Source organism: Gymnoscopelus microlampas, assembly GCF_963454915.1.
Source record: "Gymnoscopelus microlampas genome assembly, chromosome: 12".
Lineage (NCBI taxonomy): Eukaryota > Metazoa > Chordata > Actinopteri > Myctophiformes > Myctophidae > Gymnoscopelus > Gymnoscopelus microlampas.
Genome location: NC_139949.1, coordinates 41263540 through 41280994, shown reverse-complemented (window position 1 = coordinate 41280994; position 17455 = coordinate 41263540). Strand labels below are relative to the sequence as shown.

Genomic DNA, 17455 nt, shown 5'->3' with positions numbered 1-17455 from the left:
GGATTTACTGTAGAGCACTCCCAGGTCCTCAACTCTTTATAAAGATAATATGTCTAATAAAATACACTCATCTGTACATTAAAATATGAAGAAATGTACTTCTTCTTTGTACAGTATAGAGCTTGAGCAGCAAATAAACTAGCGCTGGAAAGTTTGCCGGAGCTGAAATTGATTTACCACGGCTCTGGTAAGGTGATCCAGTGATGGACAACGCTGGAGGAGAATATCCCCAGGGGTTTGTGTATTGGCCAGTGGTGGAAAACGTACTCAAATTTGCTTACTGAAGTGAAAGTCTCAATACTGCAATGTAGAAATTCTCTGTTACTTTCGGAATTAAACATTTACTTACTAAAAATACAAAAGTATTGGTATCAAAATGTGCTTAAAGTACCAAAAATAGAAACTACTCATTATGCAGAATGTCCCATTTCAAAAGCTTTCAAATGCATAAAAATCTTTTGAAAATACCACTGGTATTGACACTTCATTGGTTCATTAGATTAGAGAACATCATGAACAGAATATAGGCTACTGTAGGTACTCATCTTTGAAGTTACAATGAAATACTTGCACTTATACTGTATATTTATTTGATATTGATATATTGATATATTTGTCAATTTAAGTATAGGGCTTAGACGATGTCACACTCCGGATTTTCACATGCTGTAGGCGTTCATAATAATGCAGATTACTGCATGTTGCTCTTATACAACAGCACAAATATTTCCATATGGTAAACTGAGTCAAATTGCTGATCAGAAGAGTATGTCCATTGTCCATGTGTCGAATACCATAACTAAATGAATGAATGAGCTGTTGTTGTGATACTGAAGCAGACAAACAACACCACTAGTGACAGCTAGGCTACTAACACAAGTGACAAGAAAACATACTAACACATGTTTTTTTATGTGATGGACTTTTTTAGAGTTGTGTTTCTCAATTATCGTTGGCACTCAGAGTGGAGTAGCCTAGACGGCAGCCAATAGTCCACACAGTAGACTACTTATGCATATGTGTGTGTGTGTGTGTGTGTGTGTGTGTGTGTGTGTGTGTGTGTGTGTGTGTGTGTGTGTGTGTGTGTGTGTGTGTGTGTGTGTGTGTGTGTGTGTGTGTGTGTGTGTGTGTGTGTGTGTGTGTGTGTGTGTGTGTGTGTGTGTGTGTGTGTGTGTGTTTTATTTACATTTTCCACAGTATTAACTCAAATTAAATTAGAATCAGTCAGCCTGGGACGGGTTACTTATTCGGGTGATTTGCCTCAGTTGAAGGAAGCACAGTCACACACCGAGACAACAGACTAGAGTAACCTACAGGCTGATCCGAAGACAAATCATTCATATATCTCTCACTAATAGCAGCTTTGAAAATAGGATCCTTGTTGACCTATTGTGATAGGCTCCCCAGCTGCGCCAATCACAGTGCAGCAGTGCGGTCATTTCTTCCAGGCGCGTCTGTCTTGTGTTGTGTGCGTGTGTGTGTGATCTGCTGTGTGTGTGCATGTATGTGTGTGTGTGAGGAGGCGTTTGACACATGGAGTTGGTCTGACTCGAATCGCAGATCGCAGGCATTTTTGGGAAAACAGCAAGAAATTTGGTTTCTGCCATGATGAAAGTTGATCAGATCAGTGCTAATGGGGATAATAACTCAACGGACCCGGTGAGGCAATGAATGCTGTGTGGAACCAATACTCATTTAACCCATTAAGACCTGAGGCGATTCTTAAAAATGTTTTCTAAATCCTAACAGTTTTTTGAGAAAAAAAAAATGTTTCAAGATGTTTCAAAAATAGCAGATCTACAAGCTCATAGCGTGGCACCTGTATATCTGCTATTTTTGAATAGCCAAAGAAATCTAAAGTGACACATGCGTTCCAGGTCTTTTAACAAGTGTTTGCGGTTGAATGCTCTAACACCAACGACTAACCAAAACCAGGGATGGAAAGTAACTAAGTACATGTACTCAAGTGCTCTATTTACGTACACATTTGAGGAGTCTTTACTTTTACTGGAATATTTATGATTTTCAGTACTTTTACTTCTACTCCAGAGGCAAATATTATACTTTTACTCCACTACAATTATTTGAAAACGTAGCCTACAAGTTACTTACATACATACACATACATGAACCACTTCAGCCCTATATTCATTTCGGCCATTTGAAAATAGCAGATCTACATGCGCACAATGCATTGTGAGCTTGTAGATCTGCTATTTTCAAAATATTTTTAATACATTTTATACTTTTGAAAACTTGTGAAATGGACATTGCTGAGTACTTTCTACTTTTTTAAGTACATTTATATACATTTTGATTACCAGACTTTTACTAGTAACAGAGTATTTCTACATTGCAGGATTGATACTTTTACTTAAGTAAAACCACTGGCTAAACAACTAACCAAAACGACACTATAAGCTTCACCAACCTAACAACAACATGATCTGTTTTTTTGGGAAAGGTGTGTGTGACTCAAGGAAAAACGCAACTGTAGTCTCATTTAAAATGTAAAATACTTTAATGTAGCTCAAAATCACGATGGTCAAACGTAACCATATTTTGTCCAGAGCATTTAGACTAGACATGCTTTTGTCTTCTGCTCTGTTGATTCATGTAAACTATGCTGTTCTCCATGTAATTAAGAAAATGGTAGGCCTCTGAATAGCCACTTTTTTAAAAACATGTTTTATACACAGTAGGCCAGATTACATAGACATCAAACGATGTCAGTGTGTCAATGGCACCTAAAATACTTTTGACGTCATTCACACTGTTCAAGTCCTTGCTGGTTTGTGTCTGATGTGGACCAATGTCAAACTGTGTGTGTGTGTGTGTGTGTGTGTGTGTGTGTGTGTGTGTGTGTGTGTGTGTGTGTGTGTGTGTGTGTGTGTGTGTGTGTGTGTGTGTGTGTGTGTGTGTGTGTGTGTGTGTGTGTGTGTGTGTGTGTGTGTGTGTGTGTGTGTGTGTGTGTGTGTGTGTGTGTGTGTGCGCGTGTGCGTGCGCGTGTGTGAGTGAGTGAAACACCCACTGCCTTTGTCACTCAAGTGAGGTGGCATGGTGAGTGGAATGATAAACAGAGGCCTGTGCTATCCATGTCAGGGGGCTCAAAATAGAGGCTCACCCAGTGAGGTCTCAGATAGCTACCCCCCCCCCCCCCCCCTCCCCTCCCCCCATATAAGCCTGCCCTGCATTCACTGACTGTATGCGTTGCAGAGACGTGCACGCTCTTGCATGTGAGCGGGTGTGTCTTTCTTCACACAGATATACCCTGACCATGTCCAGCTGCTGTTGGTGGGGTGCTGGCCTTTATATAGCCCTCCTCAACCCAGCAGGCCCATAATATGCTAATGTTGGTGTGTGTTGAGTTCAAAACAGCTAGCTACCTGACGTATCGTGACTGACACCCTTCTCAGTGGCATGTTATTTGGCTGGCTATACAATAAAATATTGCCATTCTTTATTTATAGCCTACTGCATTGGTTCTCAAAGTGGGGTCCGGAGACCCCCAGGGGTACTTGAGGGGGTTCCAGGGGGTTCCCAGCTAAATGATGGATAGGAACCAAATGGACCCTTATGGGTCTGTAACCCTGAGAGTGTACACATGGAACCAAATCCATTTGGTTCCATTTGTACACTCTCAGAGTTAAATTAACATTGATTTTACAATATAAATTGGGGTCTAAGAGATATAAATGCCATTAAACGGGGGTCCGTAGCCCTAATACATGTCAAACTGGGGGTCCTTGAAATTAAAATGGTTGAGAATCACTGCTAGAGCCTGCTAGAAACATCTTCTCTTATGGGGGTCCCTGGCATATCTTTTCAAATGGGGGTCCGCGGGCATGAATAAGTGTCAATTTAGGGGTCCTTGACATGAAAAAGTTTGAGAACCACTGGCCTACTGTATAGTGCTTTAAAAATATTTTACAAACAAGACACAAATTACAACAGTACAGATACAAAGTTACGTTATGAGACTAATACATGGATGACATTAGATTTTACATTTAAAAAAAAAAGGATTTGCAGGTTTGCACTGCTGTGTGTGGATTAACTGATGTCCTCTAACATTTCAAACTTTGAAGAGGCTTCTAGACCTTTGTTGTTGACCTTGTTGTATTTAAAGATTAAGAATCCAGGACAGAAGCATGGTTACGTTACAGCATCTTAGTATACTGGTTGTCGTGCTATACCCATATCACACCTACAGTAGGTCATAGTTGTCACAGCTGTATAATGCTTGATTTATAGTCCATCATACGATGGAGTCACGAGCCCAAAATAACAGATCTACAAGCTCACAAGGGGCCGTGGATTTATCATGTATTGATCAAGCTGAAGTCTGGCTCGACTGATGAAACCTACAGTAAAACTTGAAAATTCCTTTGTTGATATTTTACTGGTCAGACTTGTTGTGTAATTTTAAGTCTGGCTCGACTGATGAAACCTACAGTAAAACTTGAAAATTCCTTTGTTGATATCTTACTGGTCAGACTTGTGCAATTTTATCTTTTTCTGTTGAAAATACATATTTGTTGCATTGATGCTACAAATTAACCTTAATGGAAGTTGTATTATTAGGGTAGGGGTCATCACAAATGTCGATGGTCATATTCGTCAAACTTTATTTTTGCCACGGACATACAAAATTATATTAGACCTACTGATTGAATACTTTATTTAGAAGATTTGCAGGGGAAAAGCATATGGAAGTACAGTTTACAATACAAGGTCAGCTAAAATGGATCGCTAGGTCCCCAGGTACTCAATTCATGGAGACATTAAAAAACAGACAAATATACACTACTATGCAGAACATCGTAAGAACATTTTAAAAGTAAGAAAAACAAAAATAAACAAAACATATGTACAGTAAACAGCTAGGTTATGACTTTGACAGGGGCCAGTTTCAAATTGCAGCCTCCTGAAGGTATTTTTTTAGGGCAGTTTTGAAAGTGAGTAGGGTTTTACTCCTTCACTACTTATTCCACGTTTTTGTTGCATAGCAGGAGAACGAGTTCAACCCCTTGTTTGTGCCAAATCTGGGTTGGACATGATCAGTGGAGCTGCCTCTGGTGTTGTGATTGTGGACTTCACTTCCTAATGTGTCTCAGTGTCTACTGTCTATATGCTGCACATTTTAAAAAGTATTTCTGTATTTATTAAATCAGAAAACCTGGAGACTGGCAAGTCAGCCACCATGGCTGTAAACAGACATCAACGAAGCATGGTCCAAGTCTAGTCTGTGTTTGGGATTCCAATAATTGGGTCTTATGTGTACAGTCAGTGCTTTCATAACAATACATGAACACAATAAGGATATTATTAAAAAGTATTTGCCACAGAAATGGACAAGTCTTGCCACGGACACATTTGCCCGTGTACGTACACATTGATGCAGGACATAAAGTTTGACTTCTTTTCCCTGCATGAATCCTTTGTCTCCTTCAGGGCCAAATGCTGCTGAACCAGTTGAGGGAAATCACTGGTATCCGAGACCCAGAAGTACTCGACAGGGCGCTAAAAGTAAGCCACCTCCATCCAGGGAACATTTATGGATCTTACTGTGGTCAAAGATGTTCTTTGATCATCTTACCACTGTGCAAACAAACACATGACTGGCAGCAGTTTTACCTTCTGTTAACATGAGCTGTTCCAAAACATGAAACCAAAGGAACAAAGCTCTAAATCAGTGCCAAAACATTGCCTTGGGTGGCTGTATTGGCAGTGAAAGGGAGGCTTATTTTTGCAGTCTAAAATACACTATACATGTGTACAGTATCTAGATGTACACAATTTAAATCCCCAATTGTTAATTTAACTCAGATTGTGGGCATGCAGATGTATACTGAAACTGAATACAGACATGAGGCTATACAATACACGAAGGCTGCTTAATAATCAGTGAATAGACTTGTAGCTTATACACTAACACTAAAAGTTTTCATGTTGTTTCTCCGTGTTGGTTTTGTTGTAGTTTGAATTGGGTTCTCTAAATTGTATAGAGTTCAAGTTTTCATAAATGATCAGTGTCACCAGCATTGTACTTTATCAACAACCGGGCACTTTGGTGCAAAGAAACAGTGACATTAACAAATATCAATGTGTCACATGAGCTTCAGGAGAACATGGATGAGAGGCAGAAGCAGGGCAGTATAATGCAAGGGGCATATTTACAAATTTACAATCAAGCAGTTAAGAAAGAATCAAGAATATAAACAAGGAAAACACTAGGAGATCAAGCACTAGGGATAGACACAAGGAGCTCTATTAAAAAGAAAGAAAAAGCCACCAAGATAAGACACTGGCAACATATTCACAACAGACTGGCAAGGAGCACACATCAAAGGCTAGTATAAATCGACACAAAGGATTTACAGAACACAGGTGAACACGATGGACAATTAACACATCATTGGCTACTTTCACTATTAAATAGGGCTTACGTGGTTTATTGATATTATCATAACGCATTTTTGTGTGTTTGAGTCCTGGTGAGACACCAATTTATATTTTTGGTCTCAGCTGAAAAAGATTGGGATCCAATGCTCTATTCTATTCAATATGGTGGCCCTGTTGATGTATCACTCCAAGCCAGTACAGTATCTATGTGTATCTATGGGCCACAGCGACAAAGGACAACAGGAAACCTTTGCCTCAAAATAAAAGGAACACAGCTGTAATGTAAAACCTAACTACAGTACAACAAAGAACCAGAAAGTTAATATCAATACAAATTAAAATAACAGGAGACAGATCATGACAAACAATGTGCAGTTCACTCGCTATGCACACTGTTTCAAAGTACTGGGAATTTAAATAGTTCCTTTAGTACTGTTTTGTATTTGGAGACTTAAACGTTATATTCTTAGTAATACAGTACTTAGTTACTTAGTAATAATCTTATAAAACTCAGCTTTAAAAAATCTGAGTTACAACTGTACTTTAACCGTTTTTTTCACGACCACACCAAATCTCTTCGCCAAAATGGCAAACGTTTCCCCCCGAAACCCCGAAGTGGTAAAAACTATCATGGCAGGCTGTACTCATCATGTCAGGAACTGTTGATCGAGTGGCATGAAGGACGACGGTTCTATCCCTATCTTTTATGACCATCAGGCCAGCCAGGGTGACATTGGCCATGCTGTTGGACTCTTGACAACACCGCTGACGGAGGTTCAAGACCCCGGTGAACCACACGATGTCATCCCCAATGGAGAAGGTTGGAAGCCACAGGGAAAAGTTATTCATTTTGAAAGATTTTTTTAATGATTCAAAGATGTTAAGTTCATTTTACTTTAATGAAAAATCTATGTACTTGCAACCATATATATGTGGAACAGGAGCTAATTGTTTTTTTTAATCCCTAACAACTGAAGTATAGGTCGATTACCTATTGGGACTCAATGTTAAACTTTAGTGCAGCAATCAGGACGAGGAACAACAGCTGTGGAACTATTCTATGCGCTTGAGTGCACAAAATCAATTGTGTTGTTTTGGTCCTTTCTGTATGTACTGTACAGTACGTCCAGGCGTTCTGAAAGATGAACTCCAAGCTGCCATCGAGCTCAGCCTGCAGGAGTCCAAAAAGGCTCAGGAGGAAGAGAGAGAATTAAACAGGTAACAGGCCCCTTGCTTCAATCCAAAACATTCACAATGCGACACTTAAGGTTCCAACAGAAGTATATTGTGGTTGCTTGGGCCGTTAGGAAATTGTCATATGTATTTACCAATAGCTACACAAGGTGGTGTAATATAAACTCTCTAGTGTTTAGGTGAGCTCTTATGTAAAAAACCTATGAGATGTTAGATAAGAAGCTCCCATGATTCACAGGAGTACATAAGAGCGAGACTTGTTTTTGTTAGGCCTCTATTAATTGAGTGAGAGTTCACATTAATGCTTGTGAACAGCATACATTTTGGGAGATCGATTTCCTGACTCCTTTATGCCAATGGCCAATGAATGGCCCTAAGATCAGTGATTATGAGAAGTCCCCTTCTTACCTTAATACCATGTGATATCTTCCCATCAGAGCCCTGGAGGCCAGTGCCGAGGAGACCACATCGAGAGTGAAGCGGAAGCGAAGCGAGGTCCAGAATGACACATGCAGTCCTGCAGACTGGATCCGGATGGACGACTGGCCGGTGGGGATCCGCAACGTGGGCAACACCTGCTGGTTCAGTGCCGTCATCCAGGTAAAAAGATGAGGATCCTTTTAGGAAATGGTGGAAGTTGCCATCTTCTCACCATGAGGAAATTGACATTCTTCACTGTAAAATAGGGGTCTTCAACAGGGTGGTCCGGGACCCCTAGGGGGTCCTCAGAGCTACTATAGGGGGTCCGCCAAATCTTTGTGTGATAGGATTTAGGTTTTTTACATTAACTACTGGAACCCTACAATTCCTTTTCTGAGAGGAACATTAGCCGAAAATAGCCGATCTACAAGCTCTCAACGCCTCGCGCTGCGAGGCGTTGAGAGCTTGTAGATCGGCTATTTTTGGCAAAGAGGCTATAGGTGTAGAGGGAAAAAAGAGCAGTAAAAAAAAAACTTTAATCTGAAATTGTATTTTATACAATATAGAGTAGGGGGTCCCTGCTTCATCTCTCTCTCAGCTAGGGGGTCCTTGGCCTGAAAACGTTGAAGACCCCTGCTGTAAAATGCATGGTCATCGCACACATATAGGTCACAGAATTATCATTGTAGGTCATGATTTGACCCAGCTCAGTGTGCAAACGCCAACACCTGTTCTAATAGTGTCTCGCTGCTCAATTTGCAGTTGTGGTTTAAAATAATTCCCTTACTCGCCCGTGCACAAATATTTATAGTCTTGGAGGAGTTACAGTTGGTTGTAATGTCAGTAGGTTCCAAGGGCATTGATACAGTACTTGTACTCAGCCAGCCAAAAGTCTTCCTGGCTCTTTGCTTGTGTCTGTTAATGAGTCACGATGTTCTCTAGGGTCAGTTGTACTGTAGTTTGGTGTAAAACAGCGGTTCCTAACGTTGTATGGATCAGGGCACACTTCAAAATCTGGAAAAGCCTTCGCAATTGCTGCCGTGTTAAGTGGTCAGATGGGTGGGCTGCGTGCATTTTCAGAGCATGTTTATTTTAATGATTAATAAATCAATCGAATGTGAATCGATTGGATAAATGGAACATAGTATACTTTAAGTTCCTAATGTATGTATCGATATCACAATGAAAACTTTTCTTTAAGGTTTTAAAGAACAAAGACCATGACCTTTTTTACCAATAACTTTTACATTTTAATGTTATATTATAATTAAAATCTTAGTGTTTTGCCCCGGCCCACAGGGTTGGTAATCGCTGGTGTGCACGACTGTAACGGCCACTCTCGATTTCATTCCCTGACATTAAACTGAGCACAGATATACTGTACTTACAGTATAGCAGTAAGTTATTGAGCCATGCCTTTGCATCAGCTGTATGCCATCCTAATGGAGTTACAGTTATTGCATCAACACGAGTACCTTGTTTTTCCCCCCGAATCAAAATAAAAAGCATCTTCACGTTCACAGTGTTTTCTAATTCTATTAAAAGTCCATTCCAGACTGATTTTAGCCAAGCCTATCGGGTGGCTCGCCAGACACTGGAGCCTTCATTGAAATGCATAGACTGCAAGGATAATTAAATAGTGCAGTGTTGTGATGATGGAGAGAGAGCAATGGAATAGCACAGGCCTGAAATGAGCTCATAGCCCGGCCGATTAGCACGGACATGAAGGAGTGCTCATTTGTCTCTATTTAACTCAGATATCGTCGCTGTTGTGTGGAAACCTTGTATGTCTAAAACTGCTTTTCAGGATAGATCCAATTTAGTTATTATTTCCTCCTGTTAATACTTTTCATTGGCCATATATTCATAAAACCTACAGACAGACTTAAAGGTAGGGTAGGTGATTTTGCTAAAAAGGTTAAAGTACTATATTCTGATAGTAATCATTGCCACAGTGCGTTTGTTCGGTCACGGGTCTCTCCAGCTCTTTAGTAAACAGAATATTCTACATTTTCAGGTAGGTGACACATTTCAAGCCAATCAGGAGCGAGCACTGAAAATGCATTTTCTGTTTAATAAAGAGCTGGAGAGACTCTTTTACTGAACAAACACTCTATAGCAAATAGCAATGAGTACTGTCAGAAATATAGAGCTATTTAACGCTTATTTTGACCAAAGTAAATAACTTACCCTACCTTTAACCACTTTCTATTTTGACCAAAATCTTCACACAAAAATATAGCAGGTTTACAACCTCCCAATGCGTTGCACCGTGACACGCTGTGCGCTTGTAGATCAATGAAATATAGGAAATGTGAGACAGATGTGATAGATGAAATATGGAGATACAAGGTTTTCTGTCCGACAGTGACGATATGCCCTTCCACCGATTACACATTGAAAAGTAGGATGTGGGCTGTTATACTGTAGTGTAGGAGAATTGAAACAGGCAAATTAGCCATTTAATTGTAGTTTGAATGCAAAATATATCACACACTAATACCCAACTATGTATTCTGTTGTTAGCATCACTGTTGTCTGTTTGTTCTGTAATCAGTTTTGTTTTAGTATCAACAGTTTTTGACCCCTTGATAAAAACACTTTTACCAGAAAAGAGTCATCATCGGATTAAGTGACCACGTAACCCCTGATGTCCACTCATATTTCCACGCTTATCTTTTGTGGTATAAATTACAGTAAGATTTAGATAAGCTGTAATGTAATTTCCTAGGACAATGGGGAAAGACGATACAGTGAGGTTTTCATAAGTGCTTAGACTCACCACTATGCGCCATACTGTATGACATAGAAGACTAATTGAATGAAATGGCTTTTATTGAAGTCGACGTTGATTCATTTACATTGCCATGAGAGGATGGCATGTGTAAAATATGAACTTGTTATTATTATTATTATTGCACATTTCATGCATAGAATGTTGCTCATACTTCTTTACAGTACACTGAGAAATAACCAGAAGTTGACCAACAAATGTTAATTATACAATTATATAATGCTGGTATTTAGTTTGACATTATGATATTGAAAATCTAAGTTTGTTTATCCTCAGGGGGGAAAAAACAAGACAGGGCAATTAAACATACTTATTTGTGCAATGAATACAAGTACAATTCTCAAGTACAATGATTGCATTAGAATAATATCCCTTTTTTCCCTTGTATTGTTGGCAGTCACTGTTCCATCTGCCTGTCTTCAGGAGGCTGGTTCTCAGCTACAGTCTGACAGAGCAGCTGTTGGAGAAGTGCAAGAGCCAAGCAGTGAGTACAGTATACTATACCAACATTACCATTAATCCCTTAAGAGCGGGAACGCATCTGTGTCATTTGAAGATTTTTTTTGGCTATTAAGAAATAGCAGATATACAAGCTCGTAGCAAGCTTGTGGATCTGCTATTTTTGGAAAAATCGTGAAAGTTTGTGCAATTTGACCGATTCTACAAATGTCTAAATCCTATTTTTTTTGAAAAAACGTATGTTGCTATATCAGTGGTTCTCAAACTTTTTCATGTCAAGGACCCCCGAAATGTATTTGGCCGTGGACCCCCATCTCAAAATGGTTAGTTCCAGGGACCCCCAGAAGCAAAGATTTGAGTAAAAAATGTTGTCTTAATATATTTTCAAAGATTTGCACAAATTTTCAAGATAAACAATTATAATAGCAGATCCACAAGCTTGTAGCGTGGCACCGGGTGCCGCGCTATGAGCTTGTATATCTGCTATTTTTGAATAGCCAGAGTAATCTAAAATGACACAGACGTGTTCCCGGTCTTAAAGGGTTAATGAACCATTAATGAATAATGAATACATTAGATAATGTTTGATACTATGAAAATAATGAAGTAATCATCAATGGGCTGTTAATTAAGCATTAGATAATAGCTGGGGGTGCATAGTGGCTCAGCCGGTTAGTGCACAGATTGCATCTGTACGTTTCTTTGCGAGCACAAGGACCAGGGGTCGGTTAGAATCCGACCCCGATCCGACGTGAGACAAGACGTCTCACGTCTCTCTCCTCTCTCTCTGCCCTTGGTTTAATGTTTCTCTATGTTGATCTCTATTTCGTAATGGCTAATTAATGAATTAGTGACCCTTATTATAAAGTGTTAGCATACTCTATACGTGTCATCAGTAATTCTGATGAAAAGTAGAAATGTTGTGTGTGATTCAACTCGCACAAACAACCACAACATTAAAAATGTTTTATGTCACACACATTTCCATGATTTGTCTCGTTTTAGTCAGGTCTAGACATGACAATTACAAATGTTGCGTTTGTCTTCCCAGGACAAAAGGAACATCGCTTTCATGCAGGAGCTGCGTTGTCTGTTTTCTCTCATGGTGGCTTCCACACGCAAGTTTGTGGATCCATCTGCTGCTGTGGAGTTACTGCGAGATGCATTCAGGACCAACGAGGCCCAGCAGGTACATCAGACACGTGTACACAATTACATGGACCCTTACTGTATGTAGACAGACTTCAGAGATAACTTGGTTAAAGTGGTGTATACGTTTGAAATATTAAATTAAACATACTCAGTATGACAATTGTCCGTCCAATATCGGCACGACAGGACAGGGTGAATTGAAGCAATGGCTTCAATACTCACCAGATTAATGATATTCTTCAATAAAAATAAATAACAAATTAAATTCTATACCATATTATGTTGTAAATAATATAATTTCCATTTCATATGTATATCAATTACACGTTATACAATAATAAAGATACACTCCCAGTAATATCAAAATATCTTCAATGATAAATTATTAGTGTTAATATTCAGTTTTTCAAATTCAACTACTGCCCTCTAGTGGTCTTACACCAAATGTGTATTTTTGAGCTGGATAGTTTGGGAACTCACAAACACCACAAATGCATGAGCCGCCACATCCCAATATAATGCATCTTTTATCTCCTGTTGATTCTAGGATGTCAGTGAGTTTACGCACAAACTTCTGGACTGGTTGGAGGATGCCTTTCAGTTGGCTGCCAATGGAAAGTACGTATGTTACGGTCCTCTGTTATGGTCCTAAGAGCTTTCCTCTATTAAGGGTGGTGACTGGTCCCGCAGTTTAGTTACTTCTCTGTTAGCTAGAGAACAACATGACACAAGGCAGTGTCACACTGCATTTCTGAAATGTATAGAGAAATACAATTGCTGAGGTCAAGTACACGTGGCTGGAAGATTTGCATCATGATTCATGACTGATAGACCTAAGCTAGACAAGCCAGTACACAAACAGACTGTATGCTGTGCATACAGTCATGAGATAAAGAGAAAGATACATATGCACATTATATACCTAGACCTATATGATGTTCTGATAAGCAGGTGAGTTGTATGTCGACAGTGGCATTCCATGTTTGCAGTATGTTTGAGAGTTCCTGGCATCACAAGCATCCTCAAATACATTATATAATGTAGCATATATAATGTAGCATTATGTACATCATTTAAATAAATGCTTTATTTTAAGCATTTACATTGTTCAAAGTAAAGTGAATTACCCAGGCACCCCGTTTCCATAGTGTTATTTTATAAATGGGTTCCACTGAGAGTTGAGTGCGATACAAGGAAGTCTCATTATCAAGTGAGAAACATTTAATCTCAATTATTTGGTTTTCTTTATTGTTTGCATTGATATAAGTGATAGTAAACTGAAAGAACAGAACACCATGCTGCCATGTTAGGTAAATTGACACATTAAAAAAGAAGAAAAAAACTTAATTAAAGTGTTTTTGGACATGTTTTGCTTACACATGTGACATACAGTATGGCCCTTACTCTGACTTGTTATTAATTAGCTGACTATGGTAATTGCCTTAATCAATGTATTGAATTAACCATTGTGGACATTATTATATTGTTTTACTTTCAGAAATCCAGAGGACAAACAGGAAAACCCCATGGTCCAGCTTTTCTATGGTACCTTTGTGACGGAGAGAAGACATGAGGGTATGAATACAAATGATGGTTTTGTTGTTGTTGTTGTTGTTGCTGTTGTTGTTGTTGTTGTTGTTGTTGTTGTTGTTGTAGTAAAGTGCCACTGGAATGTCTACCTGTAATTCACTCCAACTATATTCTTATTGTGTATAGGTAAGACATTATCCAACATTGAGCAGTTTGGGCAATATCCTCTTCAAGTCAACGGTTTCAATAACCTGGATGAATGTCTGGAGGGGGCCATGGTGGAGAAGGATATCGAGTCCCTACATTCAGATCAAACCTCTTTACCAAGTCATGAGGTGATAATAATAATTATTATTTAATTTACTAATTTAACAACAAATAGAGTGACTTATTTGTTCTTACTACTAAGAAATTGTTTTTTTGGGGGCGATTGCAGAGATGGTTCTCAAAATTACCACCAGTCCTGACCTTTGAGCTGTCAAGATTTGAGTTCAACGCCCAGCTTGGACGCCCTGAAAAGATCCACAAGAAACTGGAGTTCCCACAAATCGTCTACATGGATCGGTAAGACTTTCACTTTTCACTCCTCCTCTGAGAGAGTCTGTGCATGTAGAATCACAATTTCCCCAACTTGTCCATCTGACATCATAAGGTTTTCATGTGGCACTTCCTGGTGGTAAACTCATGCAGACCATAACATCACTTGAAAGCACGATGGGGAGAAGACATTCGAAATGTTGTATTCTGCATAATGCATAATGTAGTTTTTCTATGTTTTTGGAGATCAAAGCCTAGCCAAGAGTGAAAGACCGGCTCTACTGCATCAATTTAGAATGTGTGTATGCATGTGCGTGTGCACACGCACAATACAGACACTCTAAACAGGCCAAAGATTAACTAAAGATGCTGCTACTGCGCACATTTCATTTTTTAAATGGCCATTCTTGTGTACAGATACCTTCACAAGAACATTGAGCAGACCCATGGGAGGAGAGGTGACGTGAAGAGACTGAAGGACCAGCTTGCGATGCTTCAACAGAAACTTGAGTGGTGAGTTGACTGCTGAGGCAGTTTGAAATGCGAGAACAACGGGCCTGGCCAATGTTTATTTGCAGTATTGCTGTGGACAAGATCTGTTTTAGGAGATACACTGCTCTCCATTGAAGAAGATCCCCTCTGTCTATATTCATCCTTAATTTAACGCAAATTGAATGGACGACCGTGTTTTGTAATTCAGTTTGCATTTCTATTTTGTAAAAATAGAAATGACAATGTTACAGTACATGTTAATACAAATATTACATTATCTCTCTATATGTATTTATGTATTTATTTTAAGCCATTTTGCAATAGGCTATTTGGGTGTCCTTGACATGGAAAAGTGTGGGAACCACAGGCCCATTATTCTGAAACCAGCTTTAATTACAGATAATCTGACTTTCTCTATAATGCATTAGAGCAAGCATGCTTGTATGGTATGTATCCATATTAGTGACCCAGTTATCCTAACCCCATCTATGTCCATTCATAGCTACAAAAACTATGGCTCGGGACCTACAAAGTATCCCTTGGCTGACATGTTGCAGTATGTTCTGGAGTTCGCCACCACCAAGCCCACCAGTGCATCCCCAGCCGACGACCTGCGAGCCTCTGCCTCTTCACCAACACCCTCCAGTCAGCCCCCCACAGACCTCCTCTCTGAGGACACCAGGTAGGACCCCTGTTGTACATATATATTTTTCTACTACATAATGTCTGTCGCAAGTCTTTGAGTTTCAGTGGTTCTCAAACGTTTTAATTTCAAGGACCCCCCATGACTCTGAGAGTGATTGAGGGGTCCACTTGGTTCCATTCGTACACTCTCAGAGGTACAGACCTGTAAGGGTCCCTTTGGAACCCCTGCAAGGAACCCTGAGGGTTCGCTGGACCCCGCTTTGAGAACCACTGAGTTATACTGAGCGTAGAAAACGGGGGATGCATCTGTGCGTAAATGCATGCATACTTACTGCTGTGCAAGATGATCCAACCTTAACTACATGAACCCTAGCATCCCTGTCCTGGGAATGTCATAATAGGCGAACATTCAGCAAACATTCGGCGAAGAAATTTAGTGTAGAGAGTAAAAAGTCAGCTGAATTAAGGATAAAATGAAATTTTGTATTATGCGGCTGAGTTAATAATAATTTAGTTCCCCGGTGGAAACCAACCAACAGATATTTCTGATGTCCTCTTGTATTGTCCCTCTCAGTCATTCTCAACCAGGAGACACCGGTGGAGCGGAGGCCTTGGTCTCCAGTTGCCAGAGGACCCCCATCTACAAGCCTTTCACCCAGTGCAGACACCCCAAGGACTACCCACCTCACCCGGCCCCTCACAGCGCCAGCGAAGAGGAACTACATTTTGTTAAGAGCTGTTTGCAGCGTTGGAGGACTGAAGTGGAAAACAACATAAACGGTGTGCTATTCCAGACGTTAACGCCACAAATATGGTTTATTATTGACCACTTGAACCCCAGCATCCATATTCTGGGGTCAACATTGGCCAAAAATAGCCGATCTTTGCTTGTGCCTCGGCTATTTTTGCCGAAGAGATTTGGTGTACAGGAAAAGAAGCGGTCCAGAGTACAGAGCCAACTCAGGTCCAGTTGACTAAGTCTAGACTGAGGGTTTAAGTGGTTAAGAATAGCCCAGATATAGCTCTATTACTTACAAAATAATCATTATATTGGAGGTTACTGTCATGGGAATGGCAGTGCTGCATAATGACTGGATGAACTCCACTAGGCCACAACTATAACACAGTAATTATGAAGTTGTATTTTGCCATATTGTACAAGTGACTGGTGAAGAAAACAATAACAACACTATAACAAAACATGTGCCACTGCCCAGTGAAGTGGACACTTAGATCTTGGCGGCTATAAATTAACAAAGGACTTTCTTGCTATACACTTAAGCGTGTGTCTTTCTATCTGTGTTTGAACCAAACCCCAGGTGCACAGTAATGATGGGTGTTTGTCTCTCTCTCTGTGCTTCAGAACTGAAGGCCAGCATTGACAGGGTCAGCCAAACGCTGGAAGGCATGTACACAGATAACAGCCTCTGTCAGGTAAGCTCCATGCCTGATACTCACCTAAAACACTACGGCAGATGGCAAATCAATCTCATGCCTCCTAGCCTCACACTGTGCACTCACGAAGGAATGTTCAATGTTCAACGAATATTTGCCTCTTATTGAACCACTGTCACCAACTCAAGTGACTAAGCTCTTGCAACGTTTTTTTTTGCTACGTATTTAGAGGCTGGTAATAGTTACACTGAAGAATTCATCTTGGTAGAATATATACTTCCAATATTGACATTGTTTTGATGATTTATGTGGTATGTCCAGTACATATTATAAATTGCGCATGTGCTTGTCCACTAATATAAATTGAAAAATAAGTCTGTGTCACAGCCTTAATGTTGCAGTGACTGTTGTGTTTTGACATTTGATTCACTA

At 39.8% G+C, this 17455-nt stretch overlaps 1 protein-coding gene across 1 annotated transcript in view; it reads left to right on the top strand.

Moving 5' to 3' along the window:
* Positions 1-1470: 1470 nt before the first annotated feature.
* usp28 (ubiquitin specific peptidase 28) overlaps positions 1471-17455 on the top strand; it is a 29052-nt gene continuing 13067 nt past the window's right edge. Inside the window, exons 1-15 of the mRNA XM_084075142.1 lie at positions 1471-1659; positions 5455-5529; positions 7123-7225; positions 7527-7623; positions 8037-8199; positions 11211-11297; positions 12324-12461; positions 12972-13042; positions 13923-13999; positions 14141-14289; positions 14391-14518; positions 14909-15004; positions 15486-15665; positions 16203-16408; positions 16992-17062. Coding sequence (XP_083931268.1) covers positions 1606-1659; positions 5455-5529; positions 7123-7225; positions 7527-7623; positions 8037-8199; positions 11211-11297; positions 12324-12461; positions 12972-13042; positions 13923-13999; positions 14141-14289; positions 14391-14518; positions 14909-15004; positions 15486-15665; positions 16203-16408; positions 16992-17062 — 1695 coding nt within the window. The 5' untranslated portion in view covers positions 1471-1605. The remainder of the gene's footprint in view (positions 1660-5454; positions 5530-7122; positions 7226-7526; positions 7624-8036; positions 8200-11210; positions 11298-12323; positions 12462-12971; positions 13043-13922; positions 14000-14140; positions 14290-14390; positions 14519-14908; positions 15005-15485; positions 15666-16202; positions 16409-16991; positions 17063-17455) is intronic.